At 29.6% G+C, this 22,130-nt stretch overlaps 2 protein-coding genes and 1 long non-coding RNA gene across 11 annotated transcripts in view; 1 reads left to right on the top strand and 2 right to left on the bottom strand.

Moving 5' to 3' along the window:
* The first annotated feature begins 730 nt into the window (after window positions 1–730).
* On the top strand, window positions 731–18,077 carry LOC132928690 (uncharacterized). Its single transcript, XM_060993537.1, has 12 exons — window positions 731–872; window positions 944–1,073; window positions 13,402–13,464; window positions 13,594–13,680; window positions 14,512–14,672; window positions 14,846–14,951; window positions 15,793–15,881; window positions 16,025–16,175; window positions 16,832–16,900; window positions 17,003–17,133; window positions 17,229–17,313; window positions 17,753–18,077. The coding sequence occupies exons 2-12, from the start codon at window positions 950–952 to the stop codon at window positions 17,866–17,868; spliced, it is 1,182 nt and encodes a 393-aa protein (XP_060849520.1). The 5' UTR covers window positions 731–872; window positions 944–949; the 3' UTR covers window positions 17,869–18,077.
* On the bottom strand, window positions 9,242–10,045 carry LOC132928691 (uncharacterized). Its single transcript, XR_009662058.1, has 3 exons — window positions 9,978–10,045; window positions 9,687–9,800; window positions 9,242–9,626 (listed from the first exon to the last, which is right to left on the bottom strand). It is a non-coding gene; the product is annotated as an uncharacterized LOC132928691 (long non-coding RNA).
* Window positions 18,078–18,194: 117 nt separating the features above from the next.
* Window positions 18,195–22,130, bottom strand: part of LOC132928689 (potassium voltage-gated channel protein Shaw) — a 155,832-nt gene continuing 151,896 nt past the window's right edge. For 8 of the 9 annotated variants that reach the window (XM_060993529.1, XM_060993527.1, XM_060993531.1 and 5 more), the window contains one exon: window positions 18,195–20,597. In XM_060993529.1, the coding sequence (XP_060849512.1) occupies window positions 20,482–20,597 (116 nt within the window). In that variant the 3' untranslated portion in view covers window positions 18,195–20,481. The remainder of the gene's footprint in view (window positions 20,598–22,130) is intronic. The other variant, XM_060993536.1, reaches the window with a different exon arrangement.

The following is a 22,130-nucleotide window of genomic DNA, read 5'->3' as shown; positions in this document are numbered from 1 at the left end:
GAACTCAAACATACTAAATTTCTAAATTAAGAACGTATTTATAAACTATATAATCTGTTAGTCAGAGATATCTGTTGCCTAAAATCGGTATAAATTCATTACAAAATAGTGTAGAGGCGAACAATAACATCAATTTTTGAGTAAAAATTTACATTTTCTCACTTATGAATGGAAATATATCAAACTGTTGTATAACTGTTAAATTAATTAAGACCATTATCATATTAGTTTTCTTTAACACTTTTTAGTTTCTATTTAAATGGTGTACGCTTAAGCTTTATTGAAATTGAATCAAAATAATTAAATATTAAATACATCATTTTTGTATGCATTTTAGAAAAAAATACGTATTACTATAATATTGTCTGGATAAGAATTCAAATTCCCATCTTAATCTGTGTATCTAGAATTTTAGATAATATCGTCTAAAAATTAAATTAAATATAAATTATTTAGGTATTTTTGGTCATTTCGGATGACATTAAATTAGCTATGTAACTTAATATACAATTTTTATTATTATTATAAAGTTGTGATTATTATTTTATTATTTTTTCGGTGTTTTCAAAATTATGACCATATGACTGATATGAAATGATGATAATAAAAAAAAAAGCGAACGGAAAAAATATCATGAAAATACTAATAATGTCGGCGGCTATGGCTACGAGCGATGACGCGGAACCGGTCTTCCCACTGTACATCTGTACGGTACCATAGTCAGTGGCGGCAGAGGTGTTGTTTCAGTTCAGTTCGGGCCAGTCGTCTACGCGAGCACCTACAATATTGCAATAACTTAACGGTTGTTCTACACAGGAAACGCTACAATTCACAGTCGTCCGAATAGTGGCGGATATCCCGGTGCTACGGAAGTAATATTTTATTATAATATAATATCTCGAATGTCACACAACGGTCGGTGATCTTCCGGTCTTAATCACAGACGACCATGAACCTGGTAACGCCGTCGCCGAAATCGCTGCTGGTACAATTTTTGCTGTTGCTGGCCACGCGTGGAGCTCTAGGTTGGCCGTGGCCGTCGTTGGGCGGACCCTCCAGAGCCGTCGGCAGAGGTACGTATACAAACCTGCAGGGACACAATACGCGATTATGAATTATTGATTTTGATACCCCTCTTGAGGTGGGCAACTAGAGCACGAATATAGGGGAAGTCAGTATATAAACTAATGAATGGCGTCCTCGAAAATAATCAGAATTTGCAAGTAACTTCCACTTGGTTTTGACATCATATATACAGTTGATACAGTAGGAAGTATGGTTTTCTGAACGCGACGAGATAACATAACAGAAAATACATACCTAACTAATAAACACACACACACATACATTACACAATAATATTAACGTTACACGGTAACATTTCCATAGTTTAAAACTAAGTATACTTTGAAAAACAAAAACGTGGTAACTACACTATAAAATCTTTTAATGATATAGATTTACACTCTTGTCAATGATACTTTTAAAACTCTTGTAATTATAAACTCGTATCGTATAGAAACTTTTCGGATGTATATATTACAGTATACATCATTCATACAATTTTATACAAAACACATTTCAGTTAGTGTACATGTAGATTATTTTTTTAAATTCACTAGATCGTTAATATTTTAATTTTGTGTTGTTTTTATATTTTTTTTTATATATAAACGCGAATACTGGATGTATTTTAACCGACTACTAATATCGAACGTGCATAATTCACGTAGTACAGTGATATAATCAATAGTTATTATTACAAAAAAAAAACGTTAAAATGGCATATGAAATACAATTAATTACGGCGGATTAACTTACTTGTGATATTGCTTGAAAGGCGTCGAAAAGCTTTACGGTGTAGGGACCATAAGAAATGGCCGGTAACGTACTAAGTATATATATTTATTGTTTAGTATTTATTATTATGTCTACTGTCTACCATACGCGCGTATTAAATTCGACCGGAATCTTACGTAAAAAGTGGAACACGGTTCTGGTTAAACAGGTCACATCCATGCGCCGCCACCACCGCTAGTGTTCCACATATTATTATCATTATTATTATTAAATAGAGAGCGGCCTCAGCCATGACCGTCGTTGCCGTTGTCCTTTCGTCAGTGACCAAAACGAAACCGGCTACCAGGTTATGTTTTACGGTTAACGGTGTGCGCAAGGCCACTCGTACGGCAGTTGGTCAAGTTCAAGAGCGACGTTTTCCCTCTGGCGAATAAAAATATAAACTAGTTTATTAGATTATCAGTGAGCACAGGTTATAATACATTATAATACAAGCATACTAATTGTTCTATTCCGCATAATCTGCATACGTTTCCGCATTCATTTTTTGACCATAGATCTCAAATAATAAATTATTAATTATACTTTAAGTTTTTAACTCAATATTTTAATGTTATGTATGCGTATAGGAATTAAACTGTTCTAAATGTTCACTTACACGAGTTACAGGCTAAATCATTTTTTATGATATTTTACGATTTTGATATGTCGTAAAACTTTTCTAAACTTGTTTAAAAAATAGAAATTAATAAAAATTAGATATATAAAATTAATTAATATAATTAAAAATTAAATAATTAAATATAAATTAAATTAGAATTAAATTTATAAAATTGTATAGGTACCTACGTAGACAATCTTTTCTGGAGTAGACGAGATATAAAGCCCTAATTGTTTTAGATATGTTGAAACGGAGATAAGTCCATTTAAATTGAGCGATGGTGGAAAAAATATAACATGATAAATTACGCGATTTATTCATGTTCATAATTATTTAATTGGGATGGTATATTATTTCGTTTAATTGCGTGAGCGATTTGTTAGCAAGGTAAGGGTTGGGGAGCGATAACATACACCATATTAATTTAATAAACCATCTCGTTATGACCACGATTACACACTAATAGATATACATATTATAAAGGATGATAAACTATATTATATCGATCACTTAAAAAAAGGACTGTTTAATATCCTCTTGAAACTTTAGTACTAATGAGTAAAAAAAAAAAATTGTGACATAATAATAATTACATAGGTACATATTGCTAATTAATCTTATGAAATTAGTTTTGATAAAAGTTTCATAAAATATATAATTTAAATGAAAAATAATAATAATAATAGTTAAAATTTAAAACAATATTTATCATAATATCATAGCAATAGGTAACGTGTTTATTATATTATTTTCAAGCTTATATTGTACATAATTTTATAGAAAACACCCGTTATTTATGTCAAAATCTTGAGTAACACAAAAAATCGATTTCTGGACCGATAATAAAAATAATAATGTACGCCACAATCTTGCGTGGATGTGAGACGATAGTGCCGAAAATAGGAATCATTGTCAACTTATCGTTGTTTCGCGAGTCTATAAAGCCTGGCCTTTAAAGATAATAATATTAAATTGTATTCTATAGATGGATATGCCTTCTATAGCATATAGCTGCTGCTGTTAACAAAATTGAGTAACCAAACAGAAAAAAGGGTCGACAAAAACACAGTTTCAGAATTTAAAAATATATGCCTACGTATATACTATGTATTTTCTTTTTTAGAAATATATAAAACGCAATGGGACGTATAATATAAATGGACGATTAAACGATATAGCAGCTGCTTTCATAACATGTGGGCATATTTTTATTTTGTATTACAAAAAAAAAAACTTTTATTGATATTTTTAAGTTTGATTTATGATGTACGAGTTGAAAACAAATTTCTTTGATATTAGTAATATACAATAAACATGTTACACACCAATACAGTCTTTTACATAGTAATATAAATAAATGTCGTTCTAATGAAGTGCACTTCGTTATATTCTACGTTTCATATTTTTAATGAGATCTCTACATTTTACCCTTCATCTATAATATAACACAATACACTTAATAAAAGTCTATCTTCAATAAAATATATTATAATAAATCATAAATCTATATCTGATAATTTAATATACTATTTATACTATAAATTATTTATCTATACTTAAACCCGGGTAAAATTTTTAAAAATGTACATTTTTAACTACCTTTTAATTCAATCTTTAGTGTAAAATAAAGATTACAGAAAAAAAAATAAACTCTGTTTGAAAGATATTTGTTAAGTACTAATTTATACTTAAAATTATTAGGATAAGGAGTTAATATATTTAAAAAAAAATTAACATTAGAAAAATAAAGGGTTATTGAAAAAATAATGTAATTCTAACTAATCTTTTATAAGAAAGTTTTTAAGTAAAAATATGTTAATATTATTATTTATTTTAATACAACGATTTGATAAAATAAATTGTCTTTACTCAATATCTTTTATTGAATAAAAATATATTTTATTAATCATTACCTTGGTTCTATCGTTTTCTAAATTATACAAAATTTGATATAATAAAATATAAGAAACAATGTTAAATGAAAAAATGTGACCATTTAAGTAAATACAATTACTTCGCATATTATAATATTATTGATGTTTAGTGATAATGTAAGAAAAAACTAAATAGTAAGTTATAGAATTTAATATAACTTCTTATGTCCTTAAATGATAACAGTTTTTTTTTCAACTTGAAAATAATAATAAAACTATAATTTAATATTGTATGATAGTATCCAGAGAAAATTATTATATTAAGCATTTTGTCCTTCTACTGCACAATTATCAATAATTATTACCGTAATTTTATTTTCTAACAATATTACATTATTGTTGTATGTGCTTGGCTGTGCTATTCATCAGCGCAAAACACGTCCCAATTAAAATTAATAATTGAAATTCACAGAATTATAACTGAATTATTTCAGTAGTATTAAACACACTATTGACTTTAGATTGTTCAATAACAACAACTTATACACTTAATATTTCTAATTAAATGTATGTGTATACTGACGCAGCGTTACGTTATTTCTGTTCGTACGAGGCATCGATTTTACTGCCGATGATAAATGTCTAGCGTTTACATTATAATTTTTAATAATAAATATGAGTTTTGAGATATCATAGTCATTACACTCGTAATAATTTATCATTTCTTGCTGTGTAGGGGTAATATATCTAAACAAGATACACTAACCATTTCACGTAAGTACTGTAGGATATATTCTTGTAATGCGCGTTCTCGTTTTACCGATTCATAATTCAAATACAGTAATGATTTCGTACCAGCAGAGTTGAATTCCTCTCTTTTTCTCGTTATCTCTCTTTATTTGCGTTTAATGATGCATTTAATGGTTTGTCTAAAGATTCTCTATAGTGTCAATATTAAAAAATTACCTATTATATTGCTTAACTCGAGACTTTCATCAATATTATAGAATTAATTACTCAGCCAACCCGATTTAATTAAATGTTACAAATTTTCTGACGTCTTCTATTTACATTCAAGTAGTAGAATCCGTTTTTCAATAATAAAATAAATGGAAAAAAATGTTCATCAACATTTTTATGTCAACACTTGATCGCACTATAATTGCAGAATTCTAGGAACAATTATTATTATTAGTGTTATCTCTGATAACCAAAATATATTACAATCCGATAAAAATAATTTATAATGTAAGATAAATTATGTATTACTTATTCTCACTCATTTCACGCTTGTCTCTGAGTCTGGAAGTCGAATTTATCTGACTACGTTTGATCCTAAGCTGTAGCTATGTATATTCTGTGTATATTATAATAGTTAACAATAAAATATTAATACAATTAAAAATAATATTGATATTGTTTTTCTGTGAATATTGTAGGCACATTGTAAAATTTTATTTTTATCAAGTAACGAACGATTAATATTTCATTGCTGTACAGTTGTGACCAAATTACACGCTAACGAAGTTAATACCGCAATAATATTTTATTTATTTGATTAGTTTTTTGGGTATCTTTTCACCAAACAAATTATGTGATGATACTGTGTTTTTGACATCTATAGACGTATATGTAGCTAATACTACATGTTTTAAATGTGTTAATTATAATTGTTTGCTTGAATACCGTTATTTTTATTAGAAGGAAAAATATTTAGATTGCGTAATGCGTAATAAGTAAGTACCTATTTAATGTTATACAATAATATATAATATTATAAACAAAAATCGGTAACTTACAACTAACTTAGGTTCAATAATTATTTCATATAAATAATCAGTTTCTAAAATACCTAATTTCGATCTTAAAATTTATATATATTTCCAATTTTGAGTATATAGTAGGTATGTATAACAATTAATAATGTACCTTAAAAAATCATGCATATGGCACTTACCACTTGTATATTAATTGATATAGAACTGTATAACATTATTTATGTATGACATAATCCGATTAGCTTTTAATCGTAACGACATCATCCAATACAATACATTATTATAGTTTGTAATTTCACACACAGACATAATAACAGTGCAAGTGTAAAATCGCTTATAATATTATATTGATCTGTGGGATCTATTAATATTATCTCTTTCTTTGTATATAGATTTTTTTTTAAATAACCAAATATTATAATATATTATATGACATTGCGAAATATTTTATATTTTAAATATGCTAATAATATTATATTAGATCTACGGCAGCAAAGGAAACGACGAGGGTCCCTCGTAATTTTAATACGATAACATTCCTCAGATGTTTTTAAAATTCGATTAATGCAATTTTCAAATATAATATACGTAAATAAAAAAAAAAACATAATACAATTGAACGACGTCAAATGATTACTATTTTGTGTTTATATAAGTATTTTATAATATTATTATAAACAGTCAACCAAAGATCAATCAATAGGGTAAAAGTGTTTGACGAGTTATAAACAGTGATGTTCCCAATATTAATAATTTCAATGAAAAAGTTTAGGTTAGGTACTAAAAAAAAATATCTTCAATAAGCCATTATCTCTATAAATTTGTACATTGCGACCTTGATATAATAAGGGAGGAGTAAACATATATATATATATATTATAAATCTATATTAATAACAATTATTATTAGATTATTGGATATTTGTATAAATATTATAATATATACAAAACATAATCATAATATTTTATTTATCGTTTCGATTTCGCAAACAAGCATCATATCAATAGAGTTATTATACATCCATAATTGCACGAATAAAAATTAACATAATATTATATGATTTGATGTTTGTAGGTGTCTCTATAATATCTTTAGATACGAGAAAATGATCAGATACCGATAAGCCCCCGACGTCAAGTCATATAATACCATATTATATAGGGAATACGTGCACGTTATATTTATAGTGGCATAATACGTTCTTCAACAGTATATATGCACTCATATATTGTATTATATGTAGCGATATTCGTTCAAATTTAGTGGTGTGGCAGAGGAGTTTGTGACACATAGCGATTGCCTTTGACTTTTTAAAAAGAATGGTAGCTGTATTGTAGCATTGTAGCGTTTCTATTGTAACAGTACCTATATAATATACAGTTAGTTTATTAATGTGTTTCCACTCATTATTTCAGACTTTAATTGTTTTATATTATTTAAAACCAAATTTTTGAAAAAAAAAAAAGTTATAACATCAACATTATTTTATAGTTATAATATTTCTGGTTTTTGTTTATTAAATGAAAAAATAACTTTTTAGTTTTACATCCCGAAGCAGAATATTTTTCGCAGCATTTCAATACATTAAAATTCTAATTAAAAATAACATACTTACACAAATCTTCAATATGGTCAAACATAATTTAACTTTAAATTCCGATTGAATCGCATTATCGTAATGCTGGATGTGATTTCTGATATTGAATTGGATGTAGGTTGGACTCTGGAAAGTTATAAGTAAAAAATTGGTAGCACTTTTCTAAAAAACCAGAAAAAATTAAAATACTATTACGTTTTCCAGATATTTACAAAGATATATTATATTGAATTGATTGATTAATTTCCATCATACATATATAATATTACAGTGATTTACTCAATTATGAAGTATAATATGTATGTACTTTTACGTAAAATCCTCTATGTCTATACTTTACATATTATACTCGTATAATCATATTAACTAGTATATTTTTAATCGTATAAAATATGCATACAGCAAAGGATAAGGAACACGCAATCAATTTCCTAATAGCCAACAGGCAATAATAGGCCTATGGACACAATATACAGTAAACAAATATTTGTTCAGGATTTCAAACATGACTAGAATAAATTAAAAATTGATGTATTATATAATCAAAAAGAAAACGTTTAAATCTTTAATCGTATCGGCTGTTATTTTTTTTAATTTTAAACAATCCAAAATATTCATACATCTTCAATTTTAATACGTCCTTTATATTTGAATCAATGTCGTTATTCTGCGAGTATATATTATATTATATTCTACTGCCAAATTGTGATACCATTATTTGATAGAATTGACGATATATGTATTATATTAATATTATACGTCATTTTTAAAACGGTGAAACAAACGAACCACATCAATGATAATATATGATTGCGTGATAATTAATGAGTTATAGGCATTAAATTGCATAGGCCGATTATTGAAATTTTTGTTGTGGGCGACTATCGATGATTGCGCCTCTACAGTGCAAATTAGTGATTAAGTCGTAATATAACGTGTGTATGAAATATAAGTAGAGAAATAAATAGAAAGTCATACAATTGTTTTAGATACTTACTTACGTGACGTCCGAAAAATAAAATTGAACCGATGTGAAATAATCTGACGAGCAAGACGACAGGCCGTTATTATTTTTGTCAATATTACAACGATCGATCGACGATGGCTTACTGTTTTCTAAAAGAGTAGCATATTTCGCCTATAAGCTATAATATTATAATGTTTAATCAATATATTTAGGATGATACATCACGTTCGCAGCTCAAAATTAAGGACATTAGCATGTTTCTTTTTGTTGGCTTTTTAGATTTATCGTTGAAAGTAAGCTATATACATTATATCAAAAGTGCTTAAAATGCATATATTTATTAATTTTAAGGGAATATGAATTTCCATTTCATATTTGAATATTTAGTGATCAATACTTTTTTAGTAATTCTATCTACAACTCCGTAAAGGAAAGAATAAAATTATTGATTTAAAGTGCTAATGTTATGGCATAAATTTATGAAAAACATAATATCTTAAATGATATGTCTTGAATTGGATTCCATATTAAGTTGTATATTATAAATTGTTTGTAGATGCAACAGTTTGAAAAATAATTCTCAATAATTTTTATTGAAAAAACTAGAATGTTAAAAAAATATTATACCTAATAAAAATAGTCATAAAATCGTGCAGATTAGTATAAGTTTATAAAGTATTAACATTGTGGTTCTATAAATTACAATAGTAACTTGAAGGGGACAGGGATGAGATTGGGACAGTAACCTGTCGCTGTACTGAAAAGCACAGATGCGGACACGACAATATTATCGAAAACACTTATGCGTATACACACCGCACAATAATATACGTACCAACTATACGGTACCAATCGGATATTATAAACAAGTTGTTTTGTAAGAAAGATCTTTTGTCCGTAAGAGCTATAGTTTGGTATAGCCGTCAAGTTGTAATACACTCTGGCGAATCTAAAAGAAAAATTGAGTTATTATCGCGCAAAAAGCCCGTCGCCAAATATTAATAATAACCATCTATCACGTTGACAGTCTCCGGGCAATTAGCTATATAAATTCGGTTGCGGGACGGCTGTAAAGTTTTCGCTATACACGCGTATAACACAAACTAGTTCGAAAGTCGTTGTACTGAAAAAAAAAAATAGTTTACGATTACAATTGATCGGTTTGCAGGCGCTATTATTGAAATCGGGTAATTACTTTTACAATTAAATCAAATAATTAATATTTTCTCTACATATACTTATTGGTTTATTAAACATTGAGAATTGAATAATATGTATTGTTTGTGATCGATTTACTTACGTAGAACTTCACGTTCAGTTCGACTTAGCTTGCAGGCAACTTCTGTTAAATGATTTTATTGACTAGCCTATGTTCGAATCAATATATTATTACGCTATCTATACTTAGAAATTTGATGTGTTTCATATAGTACGCGTGCGCTACCATGAATTATAGAATTAAAAAAATAAAAATAAAAATGCAAAGAACGCCTAACGTACTCGATATAAAACCATTTAAAAACGCGCCTCGTTTAAATTAACGATGATGGATGGATGGGAAATGGTAAATTTCTCGACGACTAAAATATTTAGCACGGACACTTAATATAATTAATACGGCGACGACCTTTTTATTATATATTACTTGTCAGTATAATTTTTTAAATGTAAATCCCTTTCTCGGTTTTTAATTTCCGGAAAACCCGAATTTTTGAGAGTTTTTTCCCTTTTCCAAATATATTATATATGTATATATTATACGCACGTCAAACAGTTATTATTATTATCGCGTTATAACGTTTTCGATAAATTAACGTTTAAAATATTTAACGTATCACTCACAACTACCAACATCATAATATATATATATATATGGTGGCGGTGGTGGTTGTTATTATTATTTTTTGTGCGCAAAAATCGTTCCTTGAAATATTCATCTTACCGGTGACGATAAATATTCAACGAGAGTACGTTTTAAAAAACAATGAAGTATTCATTTTTCTTGTTACATAAAAATATATATTATTACATTCACTCTGCGTAGTAAAGTCTATAGAGACGTTTCACGGGAGAAAAAAAATAAATTTATTAGTCAGTCAAAAATCGTAATAAACATGCTAACAAATTTACCCATATTATTATTGTCACAGAGCTATTTTTATTTTTGCATTTTCACGTGGGCTTACCGTATTGGCACTTCGTGTATGGATGGCTTCGTGAGAAATTCTGACACGCCCATTGATTTATTTATTTCGTGAAACCTATATGGATAGAGTTGTGTATCTGCAAAATGTCAAGTACAAAAACACACAAATACTCATACTCACTCACATATCTAACAAGAAAAGAAATAGAAAACCTGAAATTGGGAATCGATGTTGTAAAATAATACCAAAAAATTAAAAATTAAAATATCTATAATAATAAATTATGTCAAGTAAACGAATTTGCCCACTTATGTTAATTATTCTGTTTCACTTTGGACTGAATAAATGCATGCTTTAGAATTCGAACCACATTTTTCATACCATGGTGTTTTATTAGGTACAGTTTATTTATGTATTTATTATATTTGATAGATGTATGTAATCTTTGTTTTACATGGATACAACCATAAAACTCACGTTTTTAGTGTGTGAACAAAATAAATAAGGATTTATTTTTTAAATTAAAATATTGAATTCGAATAAAACAACGTATTAAATAGGAAATACATTAAATACATTACAATTAAAAAAAAAAACTAGTCATAATGAATGTTAGTACATCTTTAATAAAAAAAAAAAAAAACTAAAAACTACAAAAAGATAACTTAAACGGATTCTTATGTCTATAATATTATTATTATACGTGTAATCCGCCTGCTAGCGAACATGATTGTGGGCCCAGAGTATATAATATCACCTCTCACATGGTTGTCAGGAGACTGATTGCATTTTTTCGACGGTGACGGCATTATAATAATATATTAGAGTAGTAATAATAAATAATAATGATAAAAAAAAATCGATTCGTGTAAATTACATTAACGTAGATACGCGCGTGAACACGCGGTGATCGATAAGTGGCAATTTACACGTTTTGACAAGCTATACCATATATATGGCGTTTTAATATCGTTCGTAGATCATCATCATAATAATGTAATGTGGTCGTCCCGGCCACATATATAATATAAAGAAGCACGTGTGGTACACTATTGTGGTATTGCATTGTGATGCGGACGATCACTGGAAATTCACGTCGAAGTAATCAGAGAGGAAAAAATCCGCACGTAACGCAAGCCCATCCTTGCCGTATTATATTATTGAATTGTGTTATAGAGGTCACGGTGACGTTTAAAGCTATTATAGTTAGATTCCGGTCCTGGCACAAATATTTCATCCACCGTCGGTGTTTGACGGAAAGTGTACAAAATAAAATATCGTCTTTTGAAGCGTACCCAAACAGGCTAAACATTCTAATACACTCATATATTGTTGAAATAACACCAGTAAAATAATTATTAATATGGTCTCAATGTACCAGCATGCTAAATGCAATGCAAACAATTTAACTTGTGCCTTATTAGCTTAGTGATTTTAAAATTGAAAATCGTCTAAACTATTTAATAATCAATATATGCAATTATCGTCGTACCGGTTTAAAATCGGATAAAAACGAATTAAATCGTTCTTTTTTTAAATTTATCATAATATTAACAATTTATTATCATCAACTACTTAACTACTCTTGGTAAAACCAAAATACGTCTCTAAATAAAAATATTGTCTTATTGACTATCAAAGACCACATAACAACAAATGACTTTACGACTAATCTTAAAACCACACAAGCTATTTATAACTCTGTGGTAAGTAGGTAATTTTAGAAAACAGCAAAAAAGTTAATAGTCTTGTATATATATATATATATATAATATATTATTATGTTATTAATACAAATGAATAATAATGCTTAAAGAGGTGTGACCAATAGAGATTTTACCAGAATTTGTCCTTTGTGTATTAGACAAGATTATTACTACTCGTCATAAAAATAGTATAAATTAAGTATATAATATGTTTATACATATATAATATTAATAATAGGTTATAAAAAATGTTTATGATATATAATGTATAGTTTCAAAAATTGCGGTGGTTTTGAGGGTGACACCACGACAGTTGATGATCGTCGTACAATGTGTGTCGGGATAATGACCGCTCCTAACTCGCGTGGTATAATTTATAGTGTTATAAATGATGTAATGACTATACATATTTCTTGCACGACACACGTACAGACAATAATAATATTATAATATAATTTCGTTTAATATTATATTATTATAATGACACGCGACAGATAAAAAGGTATTCGTTTAGAGGTAAGAAAAAAAAAATAGTAAAAAAATAGTAAAAACAGAATTCTGAAAAACGCGTCTCTGTATAGGTATAATAGCGCTGAGCATCCACATTGGACGTCACGTAATCTAATTACCTCGTCAGATTGTCACGTGAGAAAATCGTTCGCTTATCGCGATAATGATAATATCATAGTAAAATATACATAGCGAGTTATAGCGACCGAAGCACTGGTCCGCTGTTGTTACCGCGTTCCTCCCACACCATGATTTTGGGCGTGCGCTCGGATTTTATGCACATAATATAATATGACGTGATATACATATATACACGATAAGTGCTCGTGATTAATCATGTTTTGGAATTTGTTGTTGGCAGTGTTGAATTTCTTCCCGGTGCCGGTGACCGAAGAGTGCCTGTCCGACGATTCGCGGAGAACGGGTAAAGTTTATTTTATGACCACAATGTCGTTATCGCGGTATCGTCATAATATTGTTACGAACCATAACAGTGACTTTTTTTTCTTTTTTTTTTTTATTAATTAAAATTATTATTCTTACGTAATTCTAGGCCTGTGTTTGAACACGTATGAGTGCAGAATACAAAACGGAGAGTCTCACGGTCCTTGCGCTCTGGGTTTCGGAGTGTGTTGTGTCTGTAAGTATAATGTACACACATTTTATAATAAATTATATGCCTATTTTTATGCATAATGTTATTATCATAATAATGTCATACGGTCATATTTTATTTTTACGCTGTTACGCATAATCGTAATAAGATAATAGTTTTTTGTGGACGTAGAGCTAAAACTTTAATTAAAGCTGTATTTTTTTATTGTCAAGTTACGCCTATGTCTATCACTGATATAAAAGGTCAGTTTTTCACGAATTAGGATAGTTTATATATATATATATATATATATGGCGCTTCCCCCTTACTCAACAGTGGCTTACCTAAAGGAAAGTGACATCATGAATAATAGCGGATGTGCCATTAATAATATAGTTATATTTATTGTGATATTAAATTAACATAATATTATATGCGTTATGCATAGCAAATAATATATATATATATATATATAATTGAGTAAGGTTTACGTATATACATGTTATATTTAAATATATCACATTTTAACGTTTTTCTTTAGTCAGTGCCCGTGAGTCTATAAATTATGATTTTGATCTTTTTATGATACAAAATATAGATTTATAAAATAGTAAGACCCGATATATAAAATATATGCATATATCACATATATATAAATATAGTTTATCAAAAACAAATAATACGATACAGTAAAAAATGGGAGTTGTCATATTTTACACCTTTTCCCAAATAAAAACACACCCATTGTATATGCCACCGCTGTGCTCTGCAACTGAACTGTCATTCATCACCATGATATATTATGTTGATTGTTTTAATAATATGAATATGATATATACGATATTATAACTATATGTCATGCCTGGTTTGCCGCAGTCACGTCGTCGTGCAACGCAGAGGTGGCCAACAACGTCACGTACTTCGTCAATCCGAATTTCCCGGGCTTGTTGAACGACGTGGGCGAATGCTCGTTGCGCGTCAAGAAGATATCCAAAGACATAAGCCAGATACGCTTGGACTTTGTCAACTTCAATCTAGTGAGTCGCTTGTAACGACCCCGCGGTGTCTCCGGACCCACCCCGTTTCGTTCGAAACGATAACACCTTAGTACCTTACACCTATATATATATATGTAGTACAATTCATTATATTTGATGATTGGACCGATTTCGACTTTCGTTCCTAATGAGTTATCGATCGATTGTTGTAGGCGCAGCCCAACAGGAAAACGGGAGTGTGTGAGACGGACACGTTCGTCGTCACCGGTGGAGCGTCCAACGACCTGAGGATTTGCGGTCTCAACAGCGGTCAACACGGTGAGTGGTTCATAGCACGGCGGACGACTCGCAATCGTGTCAAATCCGGGTTCACTATATCTATACCTACGCGCCTTCATAACAATAATTTTATAGCACGGTCACGAGCGTCCGAAGTATTGAATTGGCGCATTTGTTCAGTTTATCGCGATATAATATTATTATGATGCTTACCATGTGTTACCACACGAAGCGATGTGGTCTAAACCCGAACGTCGCGGTGCACATACCGCGAGTCATATGGCCCGTGTGCAATGTAAAGGGCGACGATTGGAAACGCACGCGGTATGGTGTGTTGGTGGCAGCCAACGGGACGCGTTGGCGCAAATAATATAACGAATGTAAGTGCGCTCGCGTTATACCGGAATAACGACAGTCGTGATAATCGCGTGTGAATACTATAATACGGGGCCGGTCGGTACGCGGTGCGTGCGAGCTCGAGGGGAAATGGCCAATACGAGAGGGGAGGGTATGCCACGGTGGACGGGCGGAAGAGTGGCACGAAATGCTACATTTAACATTAATACGTTATATTATTATGTTGGTAATATATATATATAATATACAAAGTGGTTAGGATCTCATTATAATTATAACAATATTCTAAGAAATTCGCGACTGCTTTTGTAAATAATTGCCACCATAAATAATATAGATACGCGTGTTCTGAAAGGTCGTTCATTATTTTGCACGAGATCGATTTTTGGTAGCTCCCGTTCCTCCTTCGGGTTCTTCCGTTTACTCGCGCGTCGCGGTATTCGAGTTCATGTACCTTAAACATGTTATTATATCACTTTCAAAAATGGACTAACACAATCATTTTATTATTGTGATTTCGCAGTATACTACGATATGGACGACGCGAAAGACTATATAACGATCGACATTAGACTAACCAAAGGCAACTACAACCGGATGTGGGAGATTAAAGTGAGTGTACGACTTACTATTTACCTTCACTGCAACAGAACGTCGTCGTCGTCGTAATCAACAGTCGTCCGAACAACGTTAATTGTTGCGTGTAAAATGTATAAACCGATGAATCATAGGTACATTATTTTTGTAATATATAGATCACCCAGATCGAGTTCGCTCAGCGTGCGCCGGCCGGTTGCCTTCAATATTTCCACGAAGTTGCCGGCACAGTGCAGACGATGAACTTCGCGGTCAATGGCCGACATTTGGCCGACCAAGACTACGTGATTTGCATACGACAAGAACACGGTAAGTACCCCCATATAATTAGTGACGACGTCGTAGACTTGTAGTAGTGTTATTCGAATTGCAGACCTTAGAATGTTTATTTCTAAGTAATTCATAAACATAACATAAAACCAAGTTCGATCAATTGATTTAAACCGACTTATGTAAGTCATTAATATAATATAATATACATATAGCTATATTACCTATAACTATTACCGTTGCCTCAATAGTTGGTACTACTTAAAATATTTAAAATAAACTAGATACTTACATAATAATAAATACCTAGTTTTAGCATATTTTTCATTTATTAATTATTATTATAATTAACTAAGTTTAAAAAAAAAATAATTTCTAAATTTTTACTCCTGATTAATCCTTTTAAGAGAATAAAAAATTGTTCTTTTTAGTTTTTAGGTTACATTTTTATTTTTTTATTTAATCCAATATTATTATGTATTGGGTTGTAATAATTTTTACTTCTTCATTCTGAGATTTGTGTTCTGAACTGGCGTACAATATCCAGTATAGGTGAACTATTGGAGCGAAAGTATACCTCCATATGCCCTTTTCTCCACCTATACCACTGACTTCTGAAGCTAACATAATATTAATAATCATTATTATTTTACCAATGAACCATTTAGCTATTTAACAATGTTTTGGCGTTACAGGTATGTGTTCGATCGCGTACGAGCCGTGTGACGAAAACTCATTTAAAATCGGACCACCGATATTTTCCGGTAAGTTGAACGAGCGTTAATATAATATTATCATATTAGGTATATTGAATAATCATAAAACGATGATCGAAAATGTTTATTATTTTTATCATTGGCGTATAGACACAGGGATCGAGGGTTCAGGAGACGAAGGTGATAGTGATCCAAGCGGGAACCCGGTGGTGTCCATGGACGTATTCCGTGAGTGCAGCGACCGTGTTATGATGCCTTGTGATTCCGAAGAGTTCATAACGGTTGGTCTCATTCACTATAATTGCAATATTTAAGCTAGATTATTAGTTTTTAAACTCGTACATTTTGTTTTTATCGTTTACTTTATATTGCTCAGCCTCAGGGAGGTCCTGGAATATGCGATTTGCTCCACTGCGGGAACAATTTCTGCACAGATAAGGAAACGCCTTGCCGGATCGAGAGTGAGTATATTATAACATTACTCAATTATAGTAAATTATAGATAACGGTGCGTATGGCGTGTAATATATTAAATGAGTTGATATTTTCAACGTAAGATATTACAATATATAATTTCCCTACGTCAAATATCGCGTGAAATACTTTTAAATTATTTAAAGCTGTAGACGTTTTGCTTATTATTGTTAAACAACAGACAGTAATTTATGTTCCGCATTCTCAAGCTCAAATATAATGCATAGTAATGTTGATAGGTATGTGTAAACGTTTGATCCACCAGACATTTAAAATATATTTTACATGCGAAATTTTGACAGGCGCTGTTAACTGTTAAGAAAATTCACTCTGTTTATTATAATATAATCATACATACCTACCTACTCGCTGTAACGACTAAGTCGACAACCGACCTGTTTGTAATTAACTTTCTTTTTTCCGCAGGTAGCACTACGCCATTCGTGATGCGAGTGCAATTCGGACCAGGCAACAGAGAGGAAAACCCAGAAGACAACTTGGGAATGTGCATCAGATACGAACAACTGCAGTGTTCGTCGTAAATTTGTTTTTGTTTAGTTTCGCACTTTGCGCACAACGACACAAGGTGTCGCCGACCGTGTGACAAGACGATGATAACGAACACATTTGGCGACATCGTGTGCGCCTCACCGAAGTCAACGCCACCAAAGATTAAACTTCAAGCTTAATACTGATACTTACTATTGTATTTTTACTTTTTATACTTAAATAAATATTATACTCTTTTGTAGATTCTATAATATTATTAACCACTATACGACACGATATGGATCATTAATAAGCTAATGTGGTTATGTGCGTGTGTTTGTTAAGTGATAATCAAAAAAAAAAAATACACAGCCAGAGATTGAACGACAATGATGTAATAAAACTTTATAAAGAAATAACATAAAAACAACCTTAAAAATCACAACCAGGGAACGTAAAATGAATGTCAAAACATAATAATATAATAATAACTTATACAATTAACATAAAGAAAAAAAAATACATAAGAAAAAAAGTATTCGTGGACAGAAACAGAATTTAACTATAAAACATAATAATTTGATTATAAATAGATAATAGAATTATCGTATAATAACATGTTCATGTTTAATGATAATAATAAATTTAGTTCTAAACGAGTATAAAATGTTTTTAAATACAATATTTAAGTGTAACGTTTAATACATAATATAATATAATTTTTTCATAAACATTTTAAGAACGACATTATTATATATATATAATATATAAATGAGAATATGAATTTGTATTGTTTATCGAAGCAAATTATTATTTTTGTCTAATTATTTTTGGTGCATTCAAAAAATGATCGTAGATAATACTGCTACGTATAAATAATCTACTAGAGTAATTATTATATACATAAAAAAATTTAATAAATTATATAAGTATAATATATATATATAAATAATCGTCAATGTTTTTTTTGTTTTTTTTTTTATGTTTTTGCTGAATAATATTAATAATAATAATAATAATAATGTGTTGTAACGTAGTTGTTGAATAGAAACAAAATAATTCTGTGCAACACATTTTATATATAATATAATATAGTCTATTATTTATTTTATATTTTATTATTATTTTTTAAAAGTGAGCAAATTTTTCTCTGTAAAACCGTACAAATCCCACAATAAGGATTTTCAATCAACAAAAAAAAAAAAATCTATTATTATTATTGGTTTGTTCAGCTGTTTCGTATTCAACGACACGCATAATAATAATATTATACATTATACACATAATATTTTTAGTAGGTACATACGTATATTATAATATTCACTTGGGTACAGAGGTCACACCACCGCCGACGATGGCCAATATATTATATAAGTCCGTTTCAACTATAATCGGACGCGCTTGCCATGAATATTTAGCTATCTAATATCACAATATATAAATACATGTACGAGGTGAATTTTCGTAACGCAAGACACTGTGAAAAATAGTTTTTGATTAAAAGTAGGTTATATTATATTATTAACATCTATTTAATAAGGTATTTTTTTAATGATCTTGTCATTTTTATTTCATATACCGGATAAGAATATAATTCTTTCGACAGAGAATACATTTTTAATATGTATACATACGACATTACAGGTACCTATACTTGGACCAATAGTTTATTGTTTATACTGTTTAGATATTAATTTATAAACTAGTGCAAGATTGCCGAGGGATATCCACTCAATTTAAAAAAAGTACAAAAACTAACTAATCTATATAATTAACTATAATATTATGCATGTTTGATGTTTATGTGTAGGTGAGATAAAAAAATTTAATTTTTCGTATGAATTTAATTTTTGTTTCAGACGTATTAATTGCATAACTTAAAACCATTTATATAAGGTTAATATTGTGACGTTTTATGGGTGTCTCGCGTTAAATATAAAATGAAAAATTACCCCGTAATCCGTATGTATTATAATATTATATACAGCCAAATGACCATGGTTTCTGGGAGTGACGACAATTTGTTATTATTTCGATAATATAAATTAATTTTAACAATATGAGGAAACCGTTAACAAAAATGAAATGTTGCGTAAAAAAAAAAAAAAACAAAATATTTACACCACGTGTTACTCGATGCGAATACAATAGCAACGAGAGGCTGTATTATAATATTATTATTCTAACGATGACGATGAGAGGGGGCGCAAGTACAACATTATACTAATTAGTGGCTGCCGCCCGTATAGGTACCTTCGAACGTTGTGGATCTTTGGTCGGAATTTAATGCATACACATTACTTGGTCGTGTTTTGGTCGTTTTTTTTGTGTGTGTGTGCAGTTTAATAGTATTAAAAGATAAATTTGTACATCATTATAGGACTGGAGTCTCTCTAAGGTTAATAATAATAATAATAACAATATTATGACACTATATTATAAATAAATATACCTACTGCCGTCGAATAGTAATAATAATACTCGGAATACAAATTATATTATATAATACATCATTATAATATCGTAACGGGAGTGTATATTGTTTTCTCGAGAAAAAACAATGAAACTTAAAAACAAAAAAAAAAATAATTAACGATTTTGATCCTTGATTTCCACTCGTATTTTAGAATAAACGTTCCACTACCGCGGTAATCCGCCGTAGCCATTCACGTCTTTGTGGCCGACTGTTTCCTCGGTCCGCCGACGCCACCAACACCAGTGGACATCACTGGTTCAGCTTTAACTCCCACGCCGTTCGGGTTCAACGTCATAGCGACACCAACTGCATTCGGAAGATAATGAAAAAAAAAACAAACAACACATAGATCAATAAAACTGTGTTGCTTTGTATAGATAAATTCGTTAAAAGTATACGTATATATATTATATTAATCACACATATTATCATCATCAATACGATGATTGATTTGGAGTTCAGATGCTGCAGCTATATATAAAACCAATAAAAGCATATAAAAATAAAGCGAAAATTCTATATAAAACTGATAAAAGCACTTTATAGGGCATGGTGCGGTGTAGTGGACACATCGGTTTGTTGTCTGACGGGACTTATAGTAACACACACTCCATGTCCCACAAAACCATAGTCGTCGAGATAAAAATATTTTCTAGCTAAATAGTATCTAGTATCTATAATAGTATCTAGCTAAAATATCTCCTAACATAAAAAAGCACTTAAAAATAAATCAAAAATGCACTACAAACCTAGGAAGCACTACAAATTCTAAAAATATGCAATATTAATTTATCTTTAAAAGCCTATAAAAAACATCTTCACTATTTTACGTACATAATATTATGCTTTTATTCTTTTGATTTTATTTATTATGTTACTGTGTTATAGCAACTTTAATGACTATTACAGATAATAGTTATTTGTTAAAAGTTATGAATTACTTAAATTATTATTCTAAAAAAAAAAAAAAAAACATTAGTCTTACATCTGGTTTGACTATGGGAATATGCAATATAATTTATATAAATATATTTTAATGTATAGAATACATTTAGTGAAAAAAATAATGAGATCAATTGTAAAACATAAACCATTGTATGGTTTTATATTGTACAATTGAGTATTGACACATAAATGCAATTATTATCAAATGATAATACATAATAATTACATAATATGTAAACAAACCTCGTTAAAACATGTTTTTCGATCAACTATTGTAATTATGAAAATTTCAAAAATATTTTTATTATTGTGAGCTTGACTAAATTTTTTTTTAAGTATTTTGAATTTCGTATTTAAAAGCGAAACATTTGTCTGAAAATAATCTGAAATATGATATAAAGAATAAAGGGTTTCCATTGATAAAATAAAAAAATAATAATAATTAGAATAATTACTACGGTAAAAAATAGTAAAATTTAATAAAAATACATTACACATACTATACGATTTAACAACGGTTCACGGTAGAGGACGATTGTATATACCATATTTTATATGACTACCTAGTATACCTTTATCAACTAATAACTATATAGATATGTATCTCTAAATGTAATGTATCGATATGTCCATTGGTATTAATTACGGTGTTAAACGAAAAAAAAAAACAAAATAAACGATATTATAATAATATTACTGGCCATAATTATCATAGTAAACGCATGCCTGACCTGCGTTTATTTCATCCGACCGCGAAGTACACATAATATTAAACCAACATGATAATATTTGCCCGGCGCTACATAATACTGTATAGCCTGCAGTACCCGGTTGTCGATATTATGCGTATATTATAATATTATATATACTCGCTTAGGTACATACCTCTCCTTT

The sequence above is a fragment of the Rhopalosiphum padi genome, chromosome 4 (genome assembly GCF_020882245.1).
Source record: "Rhopalosiphum padi isolate XX-2018 chromosome 4, ASM2088224v1, whole genome shotgun sequence".
Lineage (NCBI taxonomy): Eukaryota > Metazoa > Arthropoda > Insecta > Hemiptera > Aphididae > Rhopalosiphum > Rhopalosiphum padi.
Note: the sequence above shows the minus strand (reverse complement) of the source record. Positions and strands in the feature narration are given on the sequence as shown.

Bases quoted from the DNA above. Each gene is read 5' to 3' on its own strand.
- LOC132928690 (XM_060993537.1), top strand. From the start codon at position 950: ATGAACCTGGTAACGCCGTCGCCGAAATCGCTGCTGGTACAATTTTTG. The intron at 13,465-13,593 runs GTAAAGTTTATT...ACGTAATTCTAG, and splicing joins CGACGATTCGCGGAGAACGG to GCCTGTGTTTGAACACGTAT. The intron at 13,681-14,511 runs GTAAGTATAATG...GGTTTGCCGCAG, and splicing joins TTTCGGAGTGTGTTGTGTCT to TCACGTCGTCGTGCAACGCA.